Source organism: Cervus elaphus, chromosome 18 (assembly GCF_910594005.1).
Source record: "Cervus elaphus chromosome 18, mCerEla1.1, whole genome shotgun sequence".
Taxonomy (NCBI): domain Eukaryota; kingdom Metazoa; phylum Chordata; class Mammalia; order Artiodactyla; family Cervidae; genus Cervus; species Cervus elaphus.
This window is the reverse complement of record NC_057832.1, coordinates 70665418-70684626: the sequence shown is the minus strand read 5'-3', so window position 1 is coordinate 70684626 and position 19209 is coordinate 70665418. Positions and strand designations below refer to the sequence as shown.

Below are 19209 nucleotides of genomic sequence, written 5' to 3'. Positions count from 1 at the left end.
GCCCATGTGGTGCAGGGTCACTGGCCAGCCTGTTCTTCTGGTTATCTGTGACATCACTTAACGAATAGAGCAGCGAGCTGGGCATCTTTCTGATAGGAGGCACCTCCTGGCTCTTGGGCCGATTTTTAGCCAAACTTGTTGGGGACATCCTAGTCCCTTCAACAACACACAGGGTGGGACTGAAAACCTGTGTGGTGCCTCCTGCCTTGCCTTTGTCCTTTCTCGTCTTGGTGTCTGGCCCTCTGTCTGGTATGGCCAGTGGGTTGGAGCTGAGTTAGAGCCCAGCGCTGCCAGCCAGACGAGTTCCTTCCTCTCTCTGGGCCGCATGTTCCTCACCTGCAGGGGCAGTGATCAGAATCCGTGCTCTGTCGGCTCACTGAAGATACAGCTAGGTCAGGAGTGCGAAGGGTCTGGCAGAAGCTGGCCACTTCTGGCTACTCTTCAGGTGGCAGCGCTTCACGTCATTTGCTGCTAAGCTCATCCTTGACCCCTCTGGCTTGACCTTCTCTTTGCCTCTTCCAGCTCCTCTGGAATTTGGTTCCCTGGCTGTGATGGGGGTGGTGCTGGGGAGCTCCTCAGATTCTGCAGGGCTCAGAACCCTGTACTGCTGCTGCTCAGGCCACCCTAACTTCCAACATTTTGTTTGCTTTCTAGCATCTTCAGGTTTCTGGGTCCATGTTGATTTTTTGTATTCTACAGGTTTTTTCTTTTTTTTTTTTTTTACTTTGAAGCAGTCTTGTCCTCTGATTGAAGACTATGCCGTACAAGTTGGGGGTGGAGGTGGGGATGGTTGCTCAGTGGCTGGAAGGATATAATGTCAAGCTGAATCAAGACTGTGGCCCTGATTTGAAGCTCTGCTTTGCTTTCCAGGCTGTGTGTTTGAGGGGGTGCAGTACCGAGAAGGGGAGGAATTTCAGCCAGAAGGAGACAAGTGCATCAAGTGTTCCTGTGTTGTAAGTACTGCCTTGGATGTTCCCAAGGTATTCCTTTTGGTCAACTGTGCCTTCAGCTTACCAGCTCCAGCCCTAAGTCTCTTTATAGTTTCTCCTCTCCCTCCTGATGTGGAACCAAGGAAAAAGCTCAGCACTCTAAAGTGGGTATCTCAGCCTTGGCAGTGTTAACATTCTGGGCTGGGTAGTTCACAGGTAGCAGCTGTCCTGTGCCTCGTAGGATGTTTAGCAGGATCCTTGGTCTCTACTCATTGGATTTTAGGAGCACTCACCCTCTCAGTTGTGACCAGCAACAGTGTCTGCAGACATTGCCACATGTGTCCTGGAGAACATGATCACTCCTGATCGAGAACCACTGGTCTAAAGAGTGAGGGAGAGGGGTTGATTTTCCTTCACCTGCCTTCTTTGGGCCATTCTCCATTCTTTGGGCCAGAGAAACTTCTTGCTTAGGCAGCTGTTGAGTTCTTTAGTGAGGTCAAATGGGAAGCAGATGGAGATAAATGTAGCTTGCTTTGGAGAGAAACTGCTTTGAGGATTGGTCAATTATACTGAGGAGAATGGACAGGAGGAAATGACCCCTAAACCGTGGATTCAGGGCAGAGAAGGGATTAGTGCGACAAAGCCATAGACTTGCCTTTTTAAGCACTGTTGATTTGTAATTCACAGACTAAGGATATCTTCATAGTCCTTAGGAATGAAAAACATATAACATATGTTATAGTTTTAAAGGGATATTTTTTATTAATGTATTTTAAAATTGGAGGAAATTCACCAATGATGGTGGTGGTATTGATGATGATGGGGACTCTAGTTTTAATCAGCTGCTCCAAGTTATTTACAGTAGGGAGTTAGTACAACCATAAGTTTTTTAAGCTTTTAATCTTTTGCAGTAAAGAACACACAGTACTCATCTCAGAATATTAAAAAAAAAACAATACATGGGGAACTTCAGCATCCTAACTTCACCAAAGCAGAATCATATGTGGATCATCATAAATCATAGTATTTGTCATTTCTCTACATGTCTTTTCCAAAATATTTCCTCCTTCTATAGCACACATACACATACAACTTAGAGAGTCCAGCTTAAAGTAAGCATGACCAAGGGTTATAGTTTTTGCAAGGGGAAGAAGGACAGGAAGGAGAGAGAAGGAAGGAGACAGGATATTTATATCTATACCTATAGATATATAGTATTTATATCTATAGATAGATAGATATTTATACCTATAGATAGATACAGATGTAGATATAGATATAGATGTAAAAATAAATATGTAATATAAGGTATATGTACATTATATACCATGTATGTGTAAATATAAATATGTAATATAAGGTATAGAAAATACCTTATAAGAATATATAAAAACACAGAAGTAGCTAATTAATGAAGATGAACATGATTTTGCATATTCAGACTCAACTTCCATGTTTTTCCTGTCTTGATAATTATGACTAAATAGCTCTTTTCTTCTTTTATTAATTTCTGTTTGCCACTAAATACTGCCCATTTCACAATTTTATTTCTTCCACACAGGTAGCTGTAAAGTTTTCCAATAATGAAAAAAAATATTTTCATCTCATTCTTTTGGGTAGATTGAGGAAAAACAAAGCAAACTTCAGTAGGAAACTTTAAATCTGAATGAATTATTGTTTCCATAAAGGTGGGCCAAGTTTAGGCAACTGAGCCTCCTTGGCGAGAAAATTTAGAAGGTGGCAGGGAGGATGGGAGGCTCCCACAGTTTCACCAATGACAGTCACACAAAGTTATCTGATGTTGGGAATGGAATTGAGTTTAGAGATTATATGTAAAGGGTCATATACGCATGCACTCAAGGTCTTCAGGCTTTGTGTGTTTATAAAGACACTGCATGGTCAATGAAATACACCGGAGGGCCAAATTCAGGCCCCTGTAAGTACTGCTTTTATTTTGAGTTGAAGAAAGAAAAATCCAAAGAAGTAGTTGCTTGCCCAGGCTTTCCTTCCGATGAGTTCCTCCAGATCTATATTCTATATCATTTTCTATATCCCTATATATTCTAATCTCCTATGTTTCTGTATTCCTAATCCTATATTCTTTCTAGTTCTCCATGTTACCACCCTTGGCACATAAGGGACAGCTAATGGCATTGACTTTCCCTGGTGTCAGCCTGTGAGTTAATAAGGGAAGGAGAAGAGGAGATGGAGCTCTTGCTTGGGGACAGGACATTTATGAGTTGGCTTGGGTATGCTGCTGCTGCTGCTGCTAAGTCGCTTCAGTCGTGTCCGACTCTGTGCGACCCCATGGACGGCAGCCCACCAGGCTCCTCCGTCCCTGGGATTCTCCAGGCAAGAATGGTGGCTTGGGTATAGGTAGAGTCAAAAGAGCAGTTTTTCTTTTTGTGAATACAAAAGTTTGAGGCATAAGCTTTCTTTTTTGCAGCTTGTTATGAAAGTAATTTGGTTTTTAATATGCTTTTATTTTGCTATCTTTTGATGTAGTATGCTAAAAAAAAATAAGAGAGAGAGAAAGAGAGGCAATGTCTTGGCAGCAGATGGCCCTGTCCTGAGACTGGCAACTGGACAGATGTTTGCTTTAGAAGGCAATATTGCAAATGTGCAGCCTGGCCCTGGCCCCATGAGACTCAGAGTGTGAAGGTTCTGCCTGGCTATGGGCTTGGACACCTTGCTGTGGACAGTGCGGGGAGTAAGGGGGTGAAACTAGACAAGGGCTTTGGACAGGACCTGTGCGAGGCTGGGTGGTCCACTGAGGAGGTTACAGGGAGGGTATGCCCCTGGAGGCTGCAGATCCCCCAGTTTAAAAAGAAGACTGTGTATGATTATCTGCTATGCTTTGGTAAAAAGGAAAACAATGGTACTATAAATAGACAGAAACACATCGATGCATTTGGGTATATATGTGGTATTTGTGTGCATATATATTTGCATGCATAAATGTCTGTATCTATGGGTGTATCTCTCCACACACACATATCCACATCTATATAAGCATGCCTATAAATATAAATGCAGACACACATTTACATGTCTAACTCTGGATTCCCCCAGAAACAGATCCTGCAGCAAAGGTTGGGGTGTAGGGAGTCTCATGGGAGATGGAGGATACTGGCAGAGGAGAGCAGAGATGAGATAAGAAGGGGGAGGCAACTAGCTGAGCATATGTGACCAAGTGTGGATCACTGTTCAGAGTTCACCCCTGCTGGCAGACTTGGGAAGCCAAAGGAAGTCATGCCTCAGAATTTCCTGCCCGACAGTGAGAGAGATGAGTTATGGTTGCACCACCTCCTGTCTGCTCCAGTGGGGGAGTTGATTGGGTACCCTTTTGTGCTGCCTCTCAGGTGGCAAAATGACCTCTAAGAGAAAGAATACTGGTGCAGGCAGCTGACGTCTGGTGTGTGCACTCAGGTGTGTGGGTGCAAAGGGGTGGATAGGGTCACAGCAGTTGGCTACAACATATATGTGTGTGTACACAGGTACACGGATGTATGAAAACAAGCACAGACATTGCTGTTTTTGTATCTGTGAATATGTATGCATATAGGTACATGCACATGCCATCTGTCCCTGGATTATGAGTTTTTTCCCTAAACCCATTACTTCCTTATTCTTTGCTCATGTCTCCACCCCTGTTTGGAATCCCTTTCTTTTCCTTCTTCACCTGGTCAGTGCTTGGCCTTTCAAAGTTGTTTATCATCACCCATGGAAACTCCCTGACCACTCCATCCCTCTAGGCAGAAGCAGAAACTGTTTTCTCATTTGTATTCCTGAGGCTCAGGGCTCTCCCTGGCTGGCTTACCTGCCGTCTGTCCCTCCCTCCTTCCCTCGTGTGCAGACACATGCACACACAGCACACATGCACACACACACAGGTGAGGCCCTTGCCCCATTGTAGCATGATCACCAGAGCATTTTCCTGTTCTGTGTTAGGCCGTGTCCTCCATCAGGGAGGGAGGTGTGTTTTCTGATGCTCATCTTGCTGACCTCTGAGCTGAGCCGTATGGGTGCTCAGTGATGCTGGCTAGCACTCTTCACCTGCTTTCATATTGCTATCTTGTAATGGTGTACACTGAACCAGTAATCTCTTTCCTTCCAAACTGCGACAGTTCTGCCCTTTAAAGCTGGCCAGCTCCTTCTTGCGTGAGAGAACGTGTGTGTGTGTGTGTGTGTGTGTGTGTGTTTTAGTCACTCAGTCGTGTCTGACTCTTTGCGACCCCATGGACTGTAGCCCACCAGGCTGCTCCTCTGTCCATGGGATTCTCCAGGCAAGAATATTGGAGTAGGTTGCCATTCCCTTCTCCAGAGGATCTTCCCAATCCAGGGATCATACCCGAATCTCCCGCATTGCTGGCAGATTCTTTACTGTCTAAACCTCCTGAGAGAATAGCTATTGTTAGATAAATATCCTAGTCTCATTAGGTTACTGTTTGCTTTGGAGCACACCCCATAATGTGTAAAACATCTCTAGTGTATATTACCCATCTCTGATGGATGAATTGCCAGCTCTTCAAGTAAATATATACACCATGAAAATTGTATTTTACGTCCAGCCCCCTTCGTTACATTCTCCAAATTTGTGAAAATCTGTCTTCCCATGTTTTTAGGATGTGGTGACAGAAGCAGACCACCAGAAAGACACTCCATCTGACTGAGATGGATTTCTTGGGTAATGGAGCAAATGCCTTACACATGGTTTCTCATCCTTGCTTCAGGTCAGGACAGTATATACAGCATTCCAGACAGCTGAGAACATGCTAATGTTTGACGATATCTGGAGAGGATTTCACAACCTCTTGCTCTTACCCATTTCAGAAGCAGAGTGTCTCACATTTTTTGGTGTGAATAGCATTATGATTCATGTAGAAAATGCAGTGCTTCACAGTCACTTGTGAAACTGCGTCATCCCCATGTTCCCACTATACATAAATGACCGAGCCAAGAGTTACTTCTCTAGAGAGATGGTACTTATCAGGCCAGTGGACCCTTGAGTTCCTTGAGCTGTTCCTTAGTGTTGTCTGAGTCATAGCAGAGTGCATTCCTCATGGTGTGTGTTCAGTGAGAGTGAGTCCTATGTTCATTTTAAAAATGAAAGAAGATGATTCTTTCCTAAGACAGAAGCAAAGAATACTTTATAAAGTATATTGAACATTCATCTGAGCTTGAGTTTTTCTGACCTGCCTAACTGAACAAGAGCTTCCATCCTGGCTCAGCAGTAAAGAATCCTCCTGCAATGCAGGAGATGCAGGTTCGATCCTTGGGATGGGAAGATGCCCTGGAGGAGGAAATAGCAACCGACTCCAATATTCTTGCCTAGGAAATCCCAAGGACAGAGGAGCCTGGTGGGCTACAGTCCATGGGGTTGCAAAGAGTTGGACACAACTGAGCAACTAAGCAACAACAACAAACTGAATGGTAAGCAGTTCACTGTGCCTTTGTTCAGTCAAATGTTCAGGTTGGTGGCAGTTGGTACAGATATTTCTGGAAAACCTGATGTCTTCAGGCACGTAAGGCTAAAGTCCAGGGTGCCAACGAGAGGTGTTTGTATTCTGTTTTACCAAACTATTTTAAGAACCCTATGGGCTCTATGTTCTTGGAAATCACTTACTGAAGGTAGGGAAGCCCACCGAGCTGTAAGACGCTCTAAAAAAAGTGGCAAGTCCTCAGTCTGCAAAACCAGCCAAATTAACAGGCCAAGATCAATTACTTTTGCTGACAAAGGTGTATTAAGTTCTGAGGATTTTTACTAATAAACATGGCTTGTTAATGGCCTGTCTGTGATGAAGGAGCTGTACTTTATTAGCTCTTAGAAGCCCTGGAGTCCATAAACACCTTTGCTCTCACTTGTACTTTAGATACTGCAAAGTGCTGTCTCCCAGGGAAAATGAAACTCCCAGCAAGGTTATTTGGAGAGAACAAAGGAAATGGAGATCTTCGTGGTTCCCATTCCTCTTCGACCAGATTCCTTAAGATGCTCTGCATAGCCTGGCATGGTCCAACTTCTGCCAGGCTTTCTGGCCTCATCATTGATCCTTCCTCGTTCCCTCTGCTCTGGCGTCTGGGCAGATCCTCCAGATCCTCGCTACACAAAGTTTTGTGCATCTGACCAGCCGTATTGGCCTCACCTGAGAGCTTGCTGGAAACGCAGAAGTTTGGGCCCTACCCCAGGTCCAGAATTGAAATCTACAGTTTGGCAAGATTTCCAGAAAATTCATTTTCCAAATAAAGTTTGAGGAGCTCTGGTCTAACAGCTCTTGGTCTTTCCCTGGGCTGCTTTTTCTTTCTTCTCTCCACTTTGCTCCATGTTTTGATACCCCATGCCTAGTTAACACCACTCATCCTGCTCTTGGAAGCTCAAACATTCCTTCTTTCCAGAAGCTCGTGTGACTCCCAAGACTAGATCAGGTACTATTGCTAAACCCTGTAGAGCAGCCCATACTTTACTTCCTAAACATTTAAAAGGATTCCTAATTAGATATTTTTGTGTGTAATGATTTTATTTAACTCTTTGTGGGTTAAGTGTTCAGTCATGTCCAACTCTTTGCAACCCCATGGACTGTAGCCCACCAGGTTCCTCCGTCCATGGAATTCTCCAGGCAAGAATACTGGAGTGGGGAGCCATTCCCTTCTGCGGATCTTCCTGACCCAATGGTAACTCTTGTGTCTTCAGTGCTTGGTGCATAATGGATATTCGTACTAATTGTTGCATTCAGGAATAAATGAATGTTGACTTTGATTTCTATTTCTTTCCCTACTGCCTCTTTCTTCTCTCTGCTATTTCATATTCTGCTACACATTTTGTCTTTTCCATTTCTGAAAGGAAGATGGATGTATTTGCAGCCGCTGTAGTACTTATTATAAATTGCTTTGTATGGAATGTGGATGACTTCCCTAAGGATGTCTTGCTTGAAAAGTGTTGCTTGAGCCTCAACGATTTCCGATACTCATGGCACTGGAAAGATGTAGTGGCAGGAAGCACTGGCCAATGGCTGGGGCCACTCGCTGTGGCAGAGTTTGGAAAGGAAAGCATAATTCTCCACCCTCAGAGCTGACTTTGCCCTGAAATATGGGGAGATGTGTCTGACCTCTCCCCGCTCCAGTCTGTCCAGCTTCAGATTGTACTTCCCTGTAATAGGACGCAGTGGGGTAGCTCGTCATTTTCCTGGTCACATGATGCCATGGCAATCCAAGTTACTTTTTCCCAGCCACAGCACTGCTCCCCTGACATGGGAACTTGGGACCCTCGATGCCTGAGTCCTCTCACATGGACTCTGCCTTACTCTTGGTAATATGTGCAATTTAGCACATTTTAGTGATAGGCTGTCGTTATGTCTTCCCTGCCCATGGGGAGAAATTTGGCTACATTTGGGCAATAAATTGGAGAATTAAGCAATTATTGAGTGAATTAGATCAATGTGGGCAGTTTCTCTAAGCAGTGTGGGCCAAAAACCCTCAGAGTAGTTTTCAAAACTAGTTTGAAATGTCGATGTAATTGCTGCAGTATTCCATATTGCATTGTGGTTGTACCATCACTCTGAGGACAAAAAGATCCTGGCTTTGAACAGTCAATTTAAAAAAGAAAAGGCTTTTCTTTAAGGACTGGATAGCACTTGGCCACTAAAAGGGGCCTCAATTTGCTTAGTAAAGTGGCTGGTACTCTGCCTGCTTTTGGCTAGATCATGAGGTCCTGAATCTTGGGGTTTTATGTTAGGATGAGTCTGAGCAGTTGTGGTTTCTCTATCAACCTTCTATTAGAAGGTCTATTTAATGCCATTCTCTTCAGGGTGACTACATAAATGTACAGCTATTGTTATAGGGGTGTCAAATTCTTGCTTACTGAAAATAATACCAAAGTAAGGCAGAGCTAAGGATATTGCTTACTGTGGTTATCAATGATTACCTTGACAGAGCCTTAAAATATTATTTTAGAAGGAAGAAGACAAAGATAGGATATTTGTGAGGTTCTTTGGGGGTGAGGGAGGCTGGATTGAGGTGAGTTTTTTAACATAAGACCTTGAGTTGGATTGGGCAATTTTCATGATATACTGTATCATGATATACATATTGGTGGAAACTATGAGTTAAGCTTCATGGCTTGTCCTAAAGAGTTCATGAGCCTGGTTGAGTTATCTGTGTTGCTAATACTTTCAGTAAGTTCCTGAAAGCAACAGGAGCCTCAATTTTTTTTATGTTAAAAAGATTGTAATAACTGTTGTACATTTTAAATCCTATTTCAGCCCTGTCTCATGTATTTTCAGGCCAACACTTGAATTTTAATCCCCATACATGTCTTAATTTTTTGTGGTTTCTAAGGTTCCTTATGTTTATTTCTTTATATACTTTATAGTTGAAGCTTCTTGTAAAATTATTTTTCTACATAGGGAGCCACCATCTGAAAAATGAGCCTAATAGGGTAAAGAGTTAGAAAGGAAATTTCTTGTGTGACACTTGATCATTTATAGGAAAACACACAGTTTGAAAGAGATGAGCAAATTATTTATTTATAGAGGAATTACTGGTACTAATAGCTACTCTTACTGAGTGTATACTCTGTGCCAGATACATATAGTGCTTTAATTTTCATTTTCAAGATAGTCCTATATATCTCGGGGGCATTAGTCCCACTTTTTTGGTGAAGAAATTGAGATTTGAGAAGCTTAATCGCTTGCCTAAGGTCGAAAAGTTAATAAGAATTGAAATCCTGAACTATGTGATTATAGTCACATGTTATTTCTATCTCATCTACCACCTCCCCCATCTCCCTTCCCCCAACAAACCCATGTCATTCTGAGATACCCAGTGTATGGGTTTTTGTAGACATTTGAAAGTGGGACATGCCATCTGAATCTATGGAATGAAGAGCAACCAGATATTTCAAGGGAGAAATAATGGTGATGTGAGCATCTACAAAGAATCTTAATTTTGGTGCAAGAGATATTAACACAATACAAATGTGAATTACACTTCCTTTCTCTGAAGTTCACAAGTCTCAGCAAGTTTAAACTCATACCAGATTTCAGCCTTGGGCATTCAGCCTAAGTCTGTCACAATGATGGCAGAGTGAATGACGAACATGGATCTGCTACCCTCACATCAGTTGGAGAATGGAGACAGTGTGATCTATAGTGTATCTGTTTGCCAAGAAATTATGAATACACAAAGAGAATGTGATTGTTGCTGGGATGGAGCCATGCTCAGTGCCTCTGCTTCCAAAGATGATAGAAATAAATGTTTATCTATTTTAAACAGATAGGTCCTATCTATTCCTTGTAATAGTTACTGACGGAGTTTAATCATCAATTTTGGATAACCTTATCCATGTAAGAAGAAGATGCATTTGGAAACTTAAGTGACTTTCAGAATGGGTATTGATATTTGGGAGAAAAACGTGTAACTCAGATGGCAAAGAATCTGCCTGCAGTGCAGGAGACCCAGGTTCTATCCCTGAGTTGGGAAAATCCTCTAGAGAAGGGAATGGCAACCCACTCCAGTGTTCTTGCCTGGAGAATTCCAAGGAGAGAGGAGCCTGGGGGTTATAGTCCATGGGGTCGCAAAGAGTTGGACATGACAGTGATTAACATTTTCACTTTTTCTTTGGTGGCTCAGATGGCCAGGTGGCACTAGTGGTAAAGAACCCACCTGCCAGGGCAAGAGATGCAAGAGATACAGATTCAGTCCCTGGGTCAGGAAGATCCCCTGGAGGAGAGCTTGACAACTCCCTCCAGTATTCTTGCCTGGAGAATCCCATGGACAGAAAAGCCTGCAGGGCTACAGTCCATGGGGTCATAAAAGAGTCAGACAGGATTGAAGCGACTTAGCATGCACGCAGAAAAACAAGCTCCATTGATTAAACCTCATCCCATTATATCTTTGTAAGGATCATTCCTTGTAATTTTTTCCTCTTTCTTTTATTCTTTCAAGATGTGTCACACAATGAATGCCTTTCATGTCTGAAAAGTCCCAGGAAAAATACTGATTTTACTAAAGACTGAAGAACTTCCCAACTAGTCCTTCATTTTTTCTTCTATCTTTTCATCCATCTCTTGTCTCTATAGCCAGCCAGTCATTTAATAATTTAACAAAGATTGAGTGCCGGCTTTGTCTTAGATCCTGTATTAGGTATTGAGTGTTCAGAGATGAAGGGGATTTCGCTTTTTCTTTCCAGGTAACTCAATCTATTGACTTGGGCATACTTATTAAACCCAAATCAAACCATACTGTAACATTTTTTTGTGTGTCCCATGTAAAAGATAATATTATATATGATAATATATGCCAAGTATAAAATATTATAAAAAGTCTAGATATGTTGAAAAGTAGAAGTAATTGTACAACTCAAGAAAACCAGTTAATATGATTTGACGTATTTCCTTCCAACTTTTTTCTCTATATTTTCATAGAGTTATATAACTAGATCACATTCTATGTTTTGCATCCTGGTTATTTTCATTTAACTTTATATTATGAACATATCTCTATTTCATTAAAAAGTCATGTAAAATAATTTTCATAGCTGCATAATATTTCATCAGTATGTGCTCAGTTGCTCAGTCATGTCTGACTCTTTGTGACCCCATGGACTATAGACTGCCAGGCTCCTCTGTCCATGGGATTTTCCAGGCAAGAATATTGGAGTAAGTCACCATTTCCTTCTCCAGTGGATCTTCCTGACCCATGGACTGAAATCGCATCTCCTACATTAGTGGCAGCCTCTTTGCCACTGAGCCATCTGGGAGCCCTGCTTTAGGTTACTCACGTTCAATACTGTTACCAGAGCAGCTGTATTCTGTTTTGGATCTCCTTGCTTCTGTCATTGTTCCCTGCTGTTGAACTTTAAAAACACCATCTACTAATTGAGAAGAATTCGTTTCAAACACACCATCTAATTTTTGTAATTTTTTAATTTCTAGAGTGCTTTGCCTGATGTAGTTCATATTTATCATCCTTACATTCTCAGGGGCCTCAGGGTCTGTATTTGTGTAGCTCCTATAAACTTGATAAATCCTTTCTAGAAACTCTGATGGATCCTCAGTTGGTTTTTGTTTTATCTCCTGAATTTTGTTTAAGCTCTTTTGTCTAGGTACCCCCTTAGGTTTTCTCTCACACCTCCACACCATAAGGTCGTAGTCCTCTGACTCTTTTTTCTCCTGATGCAATAGCATAAGTGTTTCTACATATGGTATCTCATCTCTTTTCCCTGCTCTTTTGCAAAACACTGCCAACTGTGAGATGGCATAATAGCTGAGTGAGCCATTTAGGGGCCATTGCTTTTCTGATCCTAATATGTGTTGGGTCCACACCCTATTACAATAGCATAGTCATAGGCTCATGATTAAATTTTCCCCTTTATCCAATATATGCCCCCAAAGGCTCTCCTTTGAGACAGGTGGAGTGGTTCCCGTTTATAGATAGAATACTTCCCATTTTTAAAAGTATGACCACACCACAACACAAAAGATGTATACAAATTCCAATATAAAAAATTCCACAAAAAAATTGCAGCATTGATACACCAACAGTATGGTTCCCAACTCCCAAACTTACTCTACAAACCAAAGAACTAATTCCAACTAGGATAGGCTTATCCCCACAAGAACTAGTTCCCCAGTGAACCAGTTCCAGCTCAAGTACAGTCCAACAACAACTCCCCTCCCTAACAGGGTCCCCCAACAGAATTAGCTTATCTCCTAAAGGAAAAAGCACAAATTGAGGGGGAAATGTGTTCCTGGTGTGCACACTGGAGTGACTTACCCTACAAAAGCAAATCCATTGACAGGTAGTTTGTCAGAATACTATGATTTATTTAATCATTTTTTCTGGAATTAAAAATTAACATTGCTTTCAGTTTTCACTATTATGAATAATGTAACAAGCATCTTTGAAAACTAATCTCTCCTTAAACTAACCTCATAGAAGTTTAATTAGTGGGTCAAGAATACATTTTAAGATGCGCATGTGAGTGTTGTTGCTGCTGCTGCTGCTGCTAAGTCGCTTCAGTCGTGTCCGACTCTGTGCGACCCCCTAGACGGCAGCCCACCAGGCTCCCCCGTCCCTGGGATTCTCCAGGCAAGAACACTGGAGTGGGTTGCCATTTCCTTCTCCAATGCATGAAAGTGAAAAGTGAAAGTGAAGTCGCTCAGTCGTGTCTGACTCCTAGCGACACCATGGACTGCAGCCTACAAGGCTCCTCCGTCCATGGATTTTCCAGACAACAGTACTAGAGTGGGTTGCCATTGCCTTCTCTGGTGAGTGTTGTTAGATGTCCTAATTTCCACTCCAGTCAACAGTACCTAGGTGTATATTTTCCTTACCAAAGCTATTTTTCCAGCTGAGCATCTTGATTTCATTAACATTTGACTCCTGAAACTGAGCATCTTTCATGTGTTTATTGGCCGATTGCATTTTTTCTATAAATTGTGTGTTTTTCTCACTTTTCTGTTGAGTGGTTAAAGTTCTACCGAAGTTTATGTGTGTATGAAGGATGGTAATCTTCTGCTGTTTATATTAAGATGTGTTTTTAAAAACACTGAAAAAATGCTGGATGTGTAGTTTAATCTTAGTGTGTACATTGCATGTTGGATAATGTTAGATTTTGCTGAAATCCCGTGTCTTCTTCCAGTCTTTTCCCCTCATATCTTGATCCAAATATATTAACCAAGAAAAAAGTGAGTCAGTGTTGTCAGGTCCCCAATTTAATTTGTCCAAGACTTTTCCTTAGGCTTCTCTTAGCTTAGGCTTCTCTTTTCCCATCTCTGACTTCATTGTGAGAGTGACTTGGACCTGCCCCCACACTGAAGGGAAGTTATTCTTTGAGTTTCTCCAGTGTCTCTTCCCTTGCCTGTGGCTCTGGAGCCTCCCATCTCTCTGTCTTCTCAAGCTGCTCTTTCTCTCTTGGCTCAGTGAGAAGGGTCCCTTCTGCTTTCAGACCTGATCTTCCACTAGGGCTCTGGCTCCCATCTCAGCAGGCTTCATTTCATCTTTTCTGCTTCTCCTCCTTCTGTGTTTTAGATGTTCAGTTTCTTGTGGCCAGGCATTATGTACCTCCCATCTTAGAGTACGATGTCTTGCACATAGGAAACAGTAAATACTTGGCTAAATGACTTGTCTTTCACTCTCTGATTTGAGTATCCATGTTCTTAAAAATGAGTTGTATGATCTAGAACTTTCTACCTTCTTACCTGGGTCTTTATTTCTATTTTGAAGGCAATACTATCAATATTCACATTTTTAATTGGTTCACAGTGCTTTTCAGGTCTACTATATCCTTCTATATCACTGTATATTCATTCTATTAATTTTTGAGAGTTTGGTATTGAAACTCCAACTAAAAATTTTAATTTATCTACTTAAAAATAATTATAATATATAGTGGAATTATATGTAGTCTTGTTCTGTATTTTCCAAGTCTCCTGTAAGTGTTATCATACATTCATATTTTAAAAAATAAAAAAGAAAGAGAAAAAAATGTTATATGTATTCCTAGAACCATTAAAATATATTTACACTTTTTTCTTTCAATGATCATGGTAACCTGAAGGATATATAGTAAGTCTGGAGAGGAAGGGACTCCATCCTAAAGCATTTAAATAAACTGGTGAGGAGACTTCAGAGCACTGTTTGAAGTGGCTGGGTTTGAGGGTGGGGTGAGCTCTGACTGCTCAGGGCCTCATGGAATGATGGCAAGTTTGAGCACGTATCTTCCCATGGGGTGGGAGGAAGAGAAAGGAGACATTCATTAATGAAACTAAAAGAAATATTCCATTTTGCCAGTAAAATAGAATAAAATGTTAGTGTCACAGTACCTTAGAATATTTCCAGAACTCTTTTGGGTCATTTTCTTCATTATTTCTTCTCGATCTTTTAAAAAATTGCTATCTGTGGGTCTCCTACTCTCTGTCTCTTTCCTTGTTTCTGCTTCATAGCCCTCCCCCACCCTCATCTCCCTTCATTCTTCCGTTGCTCATGCTTCTGTTTTCCCTGTCATTTCCTGGTCCTCCTTAAGCTGACCCTTTTCCATTCTCATCAGTATCTCAGCATGGCAGCCTGTTTTATTCAGTAAAGTAGCAAAATTCATTTTCATTGCTAGCTTGGCCTCTCCTCAAATAATCATCACAGAGTTCTGTACTGCTAGATATTCACGAATATCTTTTGAATGAATTGGTTACACGTTTTGGCACCTTTTAAATGTCATTCAAATGTTCAATTTGGAGGGTGGCAGTGCTTTTGTGGTCCTGTGAATGGCTTCAATTACCACCATTCCCTTAAAGTGGAATTTTAAATGGTACCACTTGTTCAGTGTAAGCAGCACTGTATTTATATCCCAGGCCACACGGTTCTCCTGAAGATGGGAGAATACTGGACCACAAACACACAGGGGAGGATGGGGGTGCACACATCAGACATTGTCTTCTAAAGCCCACCTCTGAGCCTACACTGAGTTATAGCCATGAATCATCCCTTCTAAGCCCACCTAAGTTCTCTAGCTGTGGTTTAGAAGAGCCAGCTGGAAATGTCTATTGAGTGGACTTCACTCTTTGGAAAGGGGATAGGCTTCCAGGAGTAGAGTAAACCTTTACCATGAAATGTACAAAACAACCTGACATTATATCCAGGGTCAGACACATCTGTTACATAATTCTTTGTGCTTATTTTTTGCTCTAGTGCCTTTCTTCTGTTCTACATGATACACATAGCAGAATGAGATAATATGATTGTGGTTAACAATATGATGTTCCGCATGTTCTGTGTGAGGACTTTGGAAAGCTTCTGAATATTGCTGGAGTTAAACAAAAGAAAAAAACTCCTATATTCACAGTGAATAAAAAGAAAAGCCTGTAGTTTGTCAGTGACATTCTCTTTAGTGGGGAGAAAAAGCACCAGTTTCATTTTTGGTCAGATTAAATCTATAATATAGTCAAACATCAATAAAAGCGGTTACTTATTATGAAGGACAAGTCAGTAGGGCTTCCCTCATAGCTCAATTGGTAAAGAATCTGCCTGCAGTGCAGGAAACCAGGGTTTGATTCCTGGGTTGGGAAGATCCTCTGGTGAAGGAAATGGCAACCCAGTCCAGTACCCTCGTCTGGAGAATCCCATGGACAGAGGAGACTGTCAGGCTACAATCCTTGGAATCGCAAGAGTCGGACACAACTTAGTGACTAAACCACCACCATTATAAAGGAGTATCCTGGGCTCATAGTTTAAGCATTGAAATTCAATAATAGAAGTAACATTTTAATTTCAAAATGAGTATGAAAAATTACCCTCACCATGTCATTAGTACTGATCCATATCTTAATTTTTTTATGCCTTGATTTGACAAAATAAACTTTTCATGTACTTTCAGATTTTTGTTGTGGAGCTGTTTGATGCTACAGTACTTTTTTCTCACTGATCTGACTTGAGGAATGTGATTGGTAGATGACAGGAGTGACTGGTCTTGACATTGGTGGGAAATATGTTTCTTTTCAGTTTCAAGTTCAGGAAAAGGAGAGGGAGGGGACTCTTGAGAATTTTTGGTTTTGTTATTAGGTTTTCAGCATCCATAATATTCATAAACAATGGACACAGCTGTCTTTAATAATCCAGCCTGCTAAGTGAAAGAACACACGCCAGAAAAACATCAGGCTGCAAGAGGGTTTTTTCCAACACAAAAATGTTCCTATATTGAAGCAAGGTTTCACATATAATCACACTGGATGCTGACCCTAAACTTCTATCATTAAGTAAAATCATTTGACCAACCACTAGGAAAAGTGTAATGAAGTTTTTGGTAGTTTTAGAAGTTTTGCTTTTACTACTATATCGTTTTGAGTAGTCTTAAACATGCAGATGTGTGTCCCTTAGAGGGAATTTTTGTGGGCAAAAGGCGTCTGGTCTGAGTGTGAAGGGACATGGGGTCCTGCTCTGCTTCTGTCACCGGCCTGTTGTGTGGCCTGGAACCTTCCCATTAACCTCTTTGAGACTCAGTTTCCCCATAAGTAAAAGGAAGAATTCTTAGAGCCTTCCCAGTTCTATAATTCCTTGATTACCCAACTCAGAAAAGTTTTTTATTTTCCCAGGCAGAAAATTATTGGACAGACTCAAAATACCAGTTAATAAAAATTATTTTTTTCTAATATAATAATAGATCATCATCACATTTTAAAATTTACTTTTTTAAAAAATTAAATTTTAATTAATATACAGTGGAATTTGCTCTTTGGCATACATATGTATGATTTTTGACAAATGCACACTCATGCACATTTGCAAATCATTAATATTATAAATTATGTTAAAAATGCAAAAAAGTCTTTACCTGTTATTCTAGCTATTGCCACCACATGTATGCTCAGTCATGTCTGACTCTTTGCGACCCCATGGACTGTAGCCCACCAGGCATCTCTGTCCACGGGATTTCCCAGGCAAGAATACTGGAGTGGGTTGTCATTTCCTACTCCAGGGGATCTTCTGGCCCAGGGACGAACTCTCATCTCTTGTGTATCCTGGTTTGGCAGGTGTATTCTTTACCACTGCACCACCTGGGAAGCCCCAAAAAGGGAAAAAAAACTAAAAAAGACAAGCTATTTCTGACTCTTTGATCATAATGCTTCTCTGAAATATTAAGACATTTCTGATGCTTCCAAAATGTCTAGAATGAGGAGCAAGAGACTCATCCATTTTGGATCACGTGAAGTTCTTCACTCCTAGAATGGACTTGCAGGTTTTGTTTGTAGAACAGTAATTAGAGACAGAGGAAGCTCTTCTTTTTCATCTGAAGGCAAGGGTATCACAGTAAGATTGGCTGGCAGTGAGAGCCAGGAGAACTCTGGCTGTAGGGTTCCTCGCTTATATTGCTGGATGGGTCAGGCTTAGTGTGTCTGCAATGATTCAAAGCTCAAAGATGGAAAGGCATTCCAGTAGGCTGACATGCCTCCACATCAGTGGAAAACCAGGCAGTAGGAAATTGATGGTTTTCTGGAAGAATTTTGAGGTTCTCCAAGGAAAGCACTTCCCCTGGCCTTCTCGGCAGCATTTGTTCCCCGAGGCCTGTGCAGATGTGAGGGTCTGCTTCTTCCTCCGTGTTAACCCTGCTGCTTCCCCATTCCAGGTGTTGTCCAAATGTTGGTACAGAAGAGGCCTGAGTTTGCCATGGGATGGGGTGGCCATGACGAGAGTGTTCACAGAGTCAGGGGCCAACCTGTGGATTCTGTATATTACGCCTGGGCCCTGGCCAGTGGGCCCTGTTGGAAGGACATGGTTTTTGGAATTCGTGGGGAAAGGATTTAATTTAGTTCTGCTCCTCCCACAGTGAATACATTAGAACTCACATTCTTCATTCATAAAATGAGGAACTACTTCGTGGCAAAAAGTGCTCAGGAACCTTATGTTTTCTTCCTCTATCTATAATATGGTTGCTATAGAAAACAAGACCTTCAAAGCTGTTCTATGCTTGAAGAGTTTAATGCAAAACAAAAAGGATACAGCTTCCTGTAGAAATGAAATAGAAGATTTCAGAGAAACTTTCAAACTTTGGAATCAAAACTCCTCAGCCCCAGTTTTTGTTTTTTTTTTTAAGTTAAATAAATTCCAGGTTTTGAGGATTTCTTTGGCTGATATGTACAAAGTGCCTACTCTAGTAACTAGCACTTAGTAGATGCCTCTCTTTCCTGCAGGGCTGAGTAATTTTTAGTTATAGTCCTTTCAATGGTAACCTGTTTGCATTTAGGATATACATTTATATATCAAACCTAAACAATTTAAACTGGAGTTTCCTGGATTGTTTTTTTGAGAAGAAACCTAACAGGTAGTTCCTTGGTGTCTGATTATTGGCATTCACACACTAGGCTACATGAAGAAGCTGCCTCTTTGCCTTCAAATCCCAGAGCCTTTCTTTTTGTCCATTGGGAGACAGTATTTTGCAGTCATTCTTTCTCATCACTTAAGGAGCTGCTACCCTTTATCTGTTACTTCTTTATGATAGGAAAGTCTAAGCACTGTTCTAGTAACACTCTAACTCTGTTCTGTCCAAGGGAAATGTAACGTAATTGGAGTCATATATGCAAAAAATAAAAAATGCAAAAATTTTCATCTTCTACTAGTCACATTAAAAGAAGTAAAAGCAGATAAAGTGAATTCTATATTTTGTTGTTCACTGTCTCGGCTGTGTCCAACTCTTTGTGACTCCATGAACTGCAGCATGCCATGCTTCCCTGCCCTTCACTGTCTCCCAGCATTTGCTCAGGCTCATGTCCATTGATGATGCCACCCAACCATTTAA

General features: G+C 41.3%; 1 protein-coding gene across 3 annotated transcripts in view; it reads left to right on the top strand.

Moving 5' to 3' along the window:
- Positions 1 to 19209, top strand: part of BMPER (BMP binding endothelial regulator) — a 265707-nt gene that overhangs the window by 81849 nt on the left and 164649 nt on the right. For all 3 annotated transcript variants that reach the window (XM_043872379.1, XM_043872378.1, XM_043872377.1), the window contains exon 6: positions 871 to 953. In XM_043872379.1, coding sequence (XP_043728314.1) covers positions 871 to 953 — 83 coding nt within the window. The remainder of the gene's footprint in view (positions 1 to 870; positions 954 to 19209) is intronic.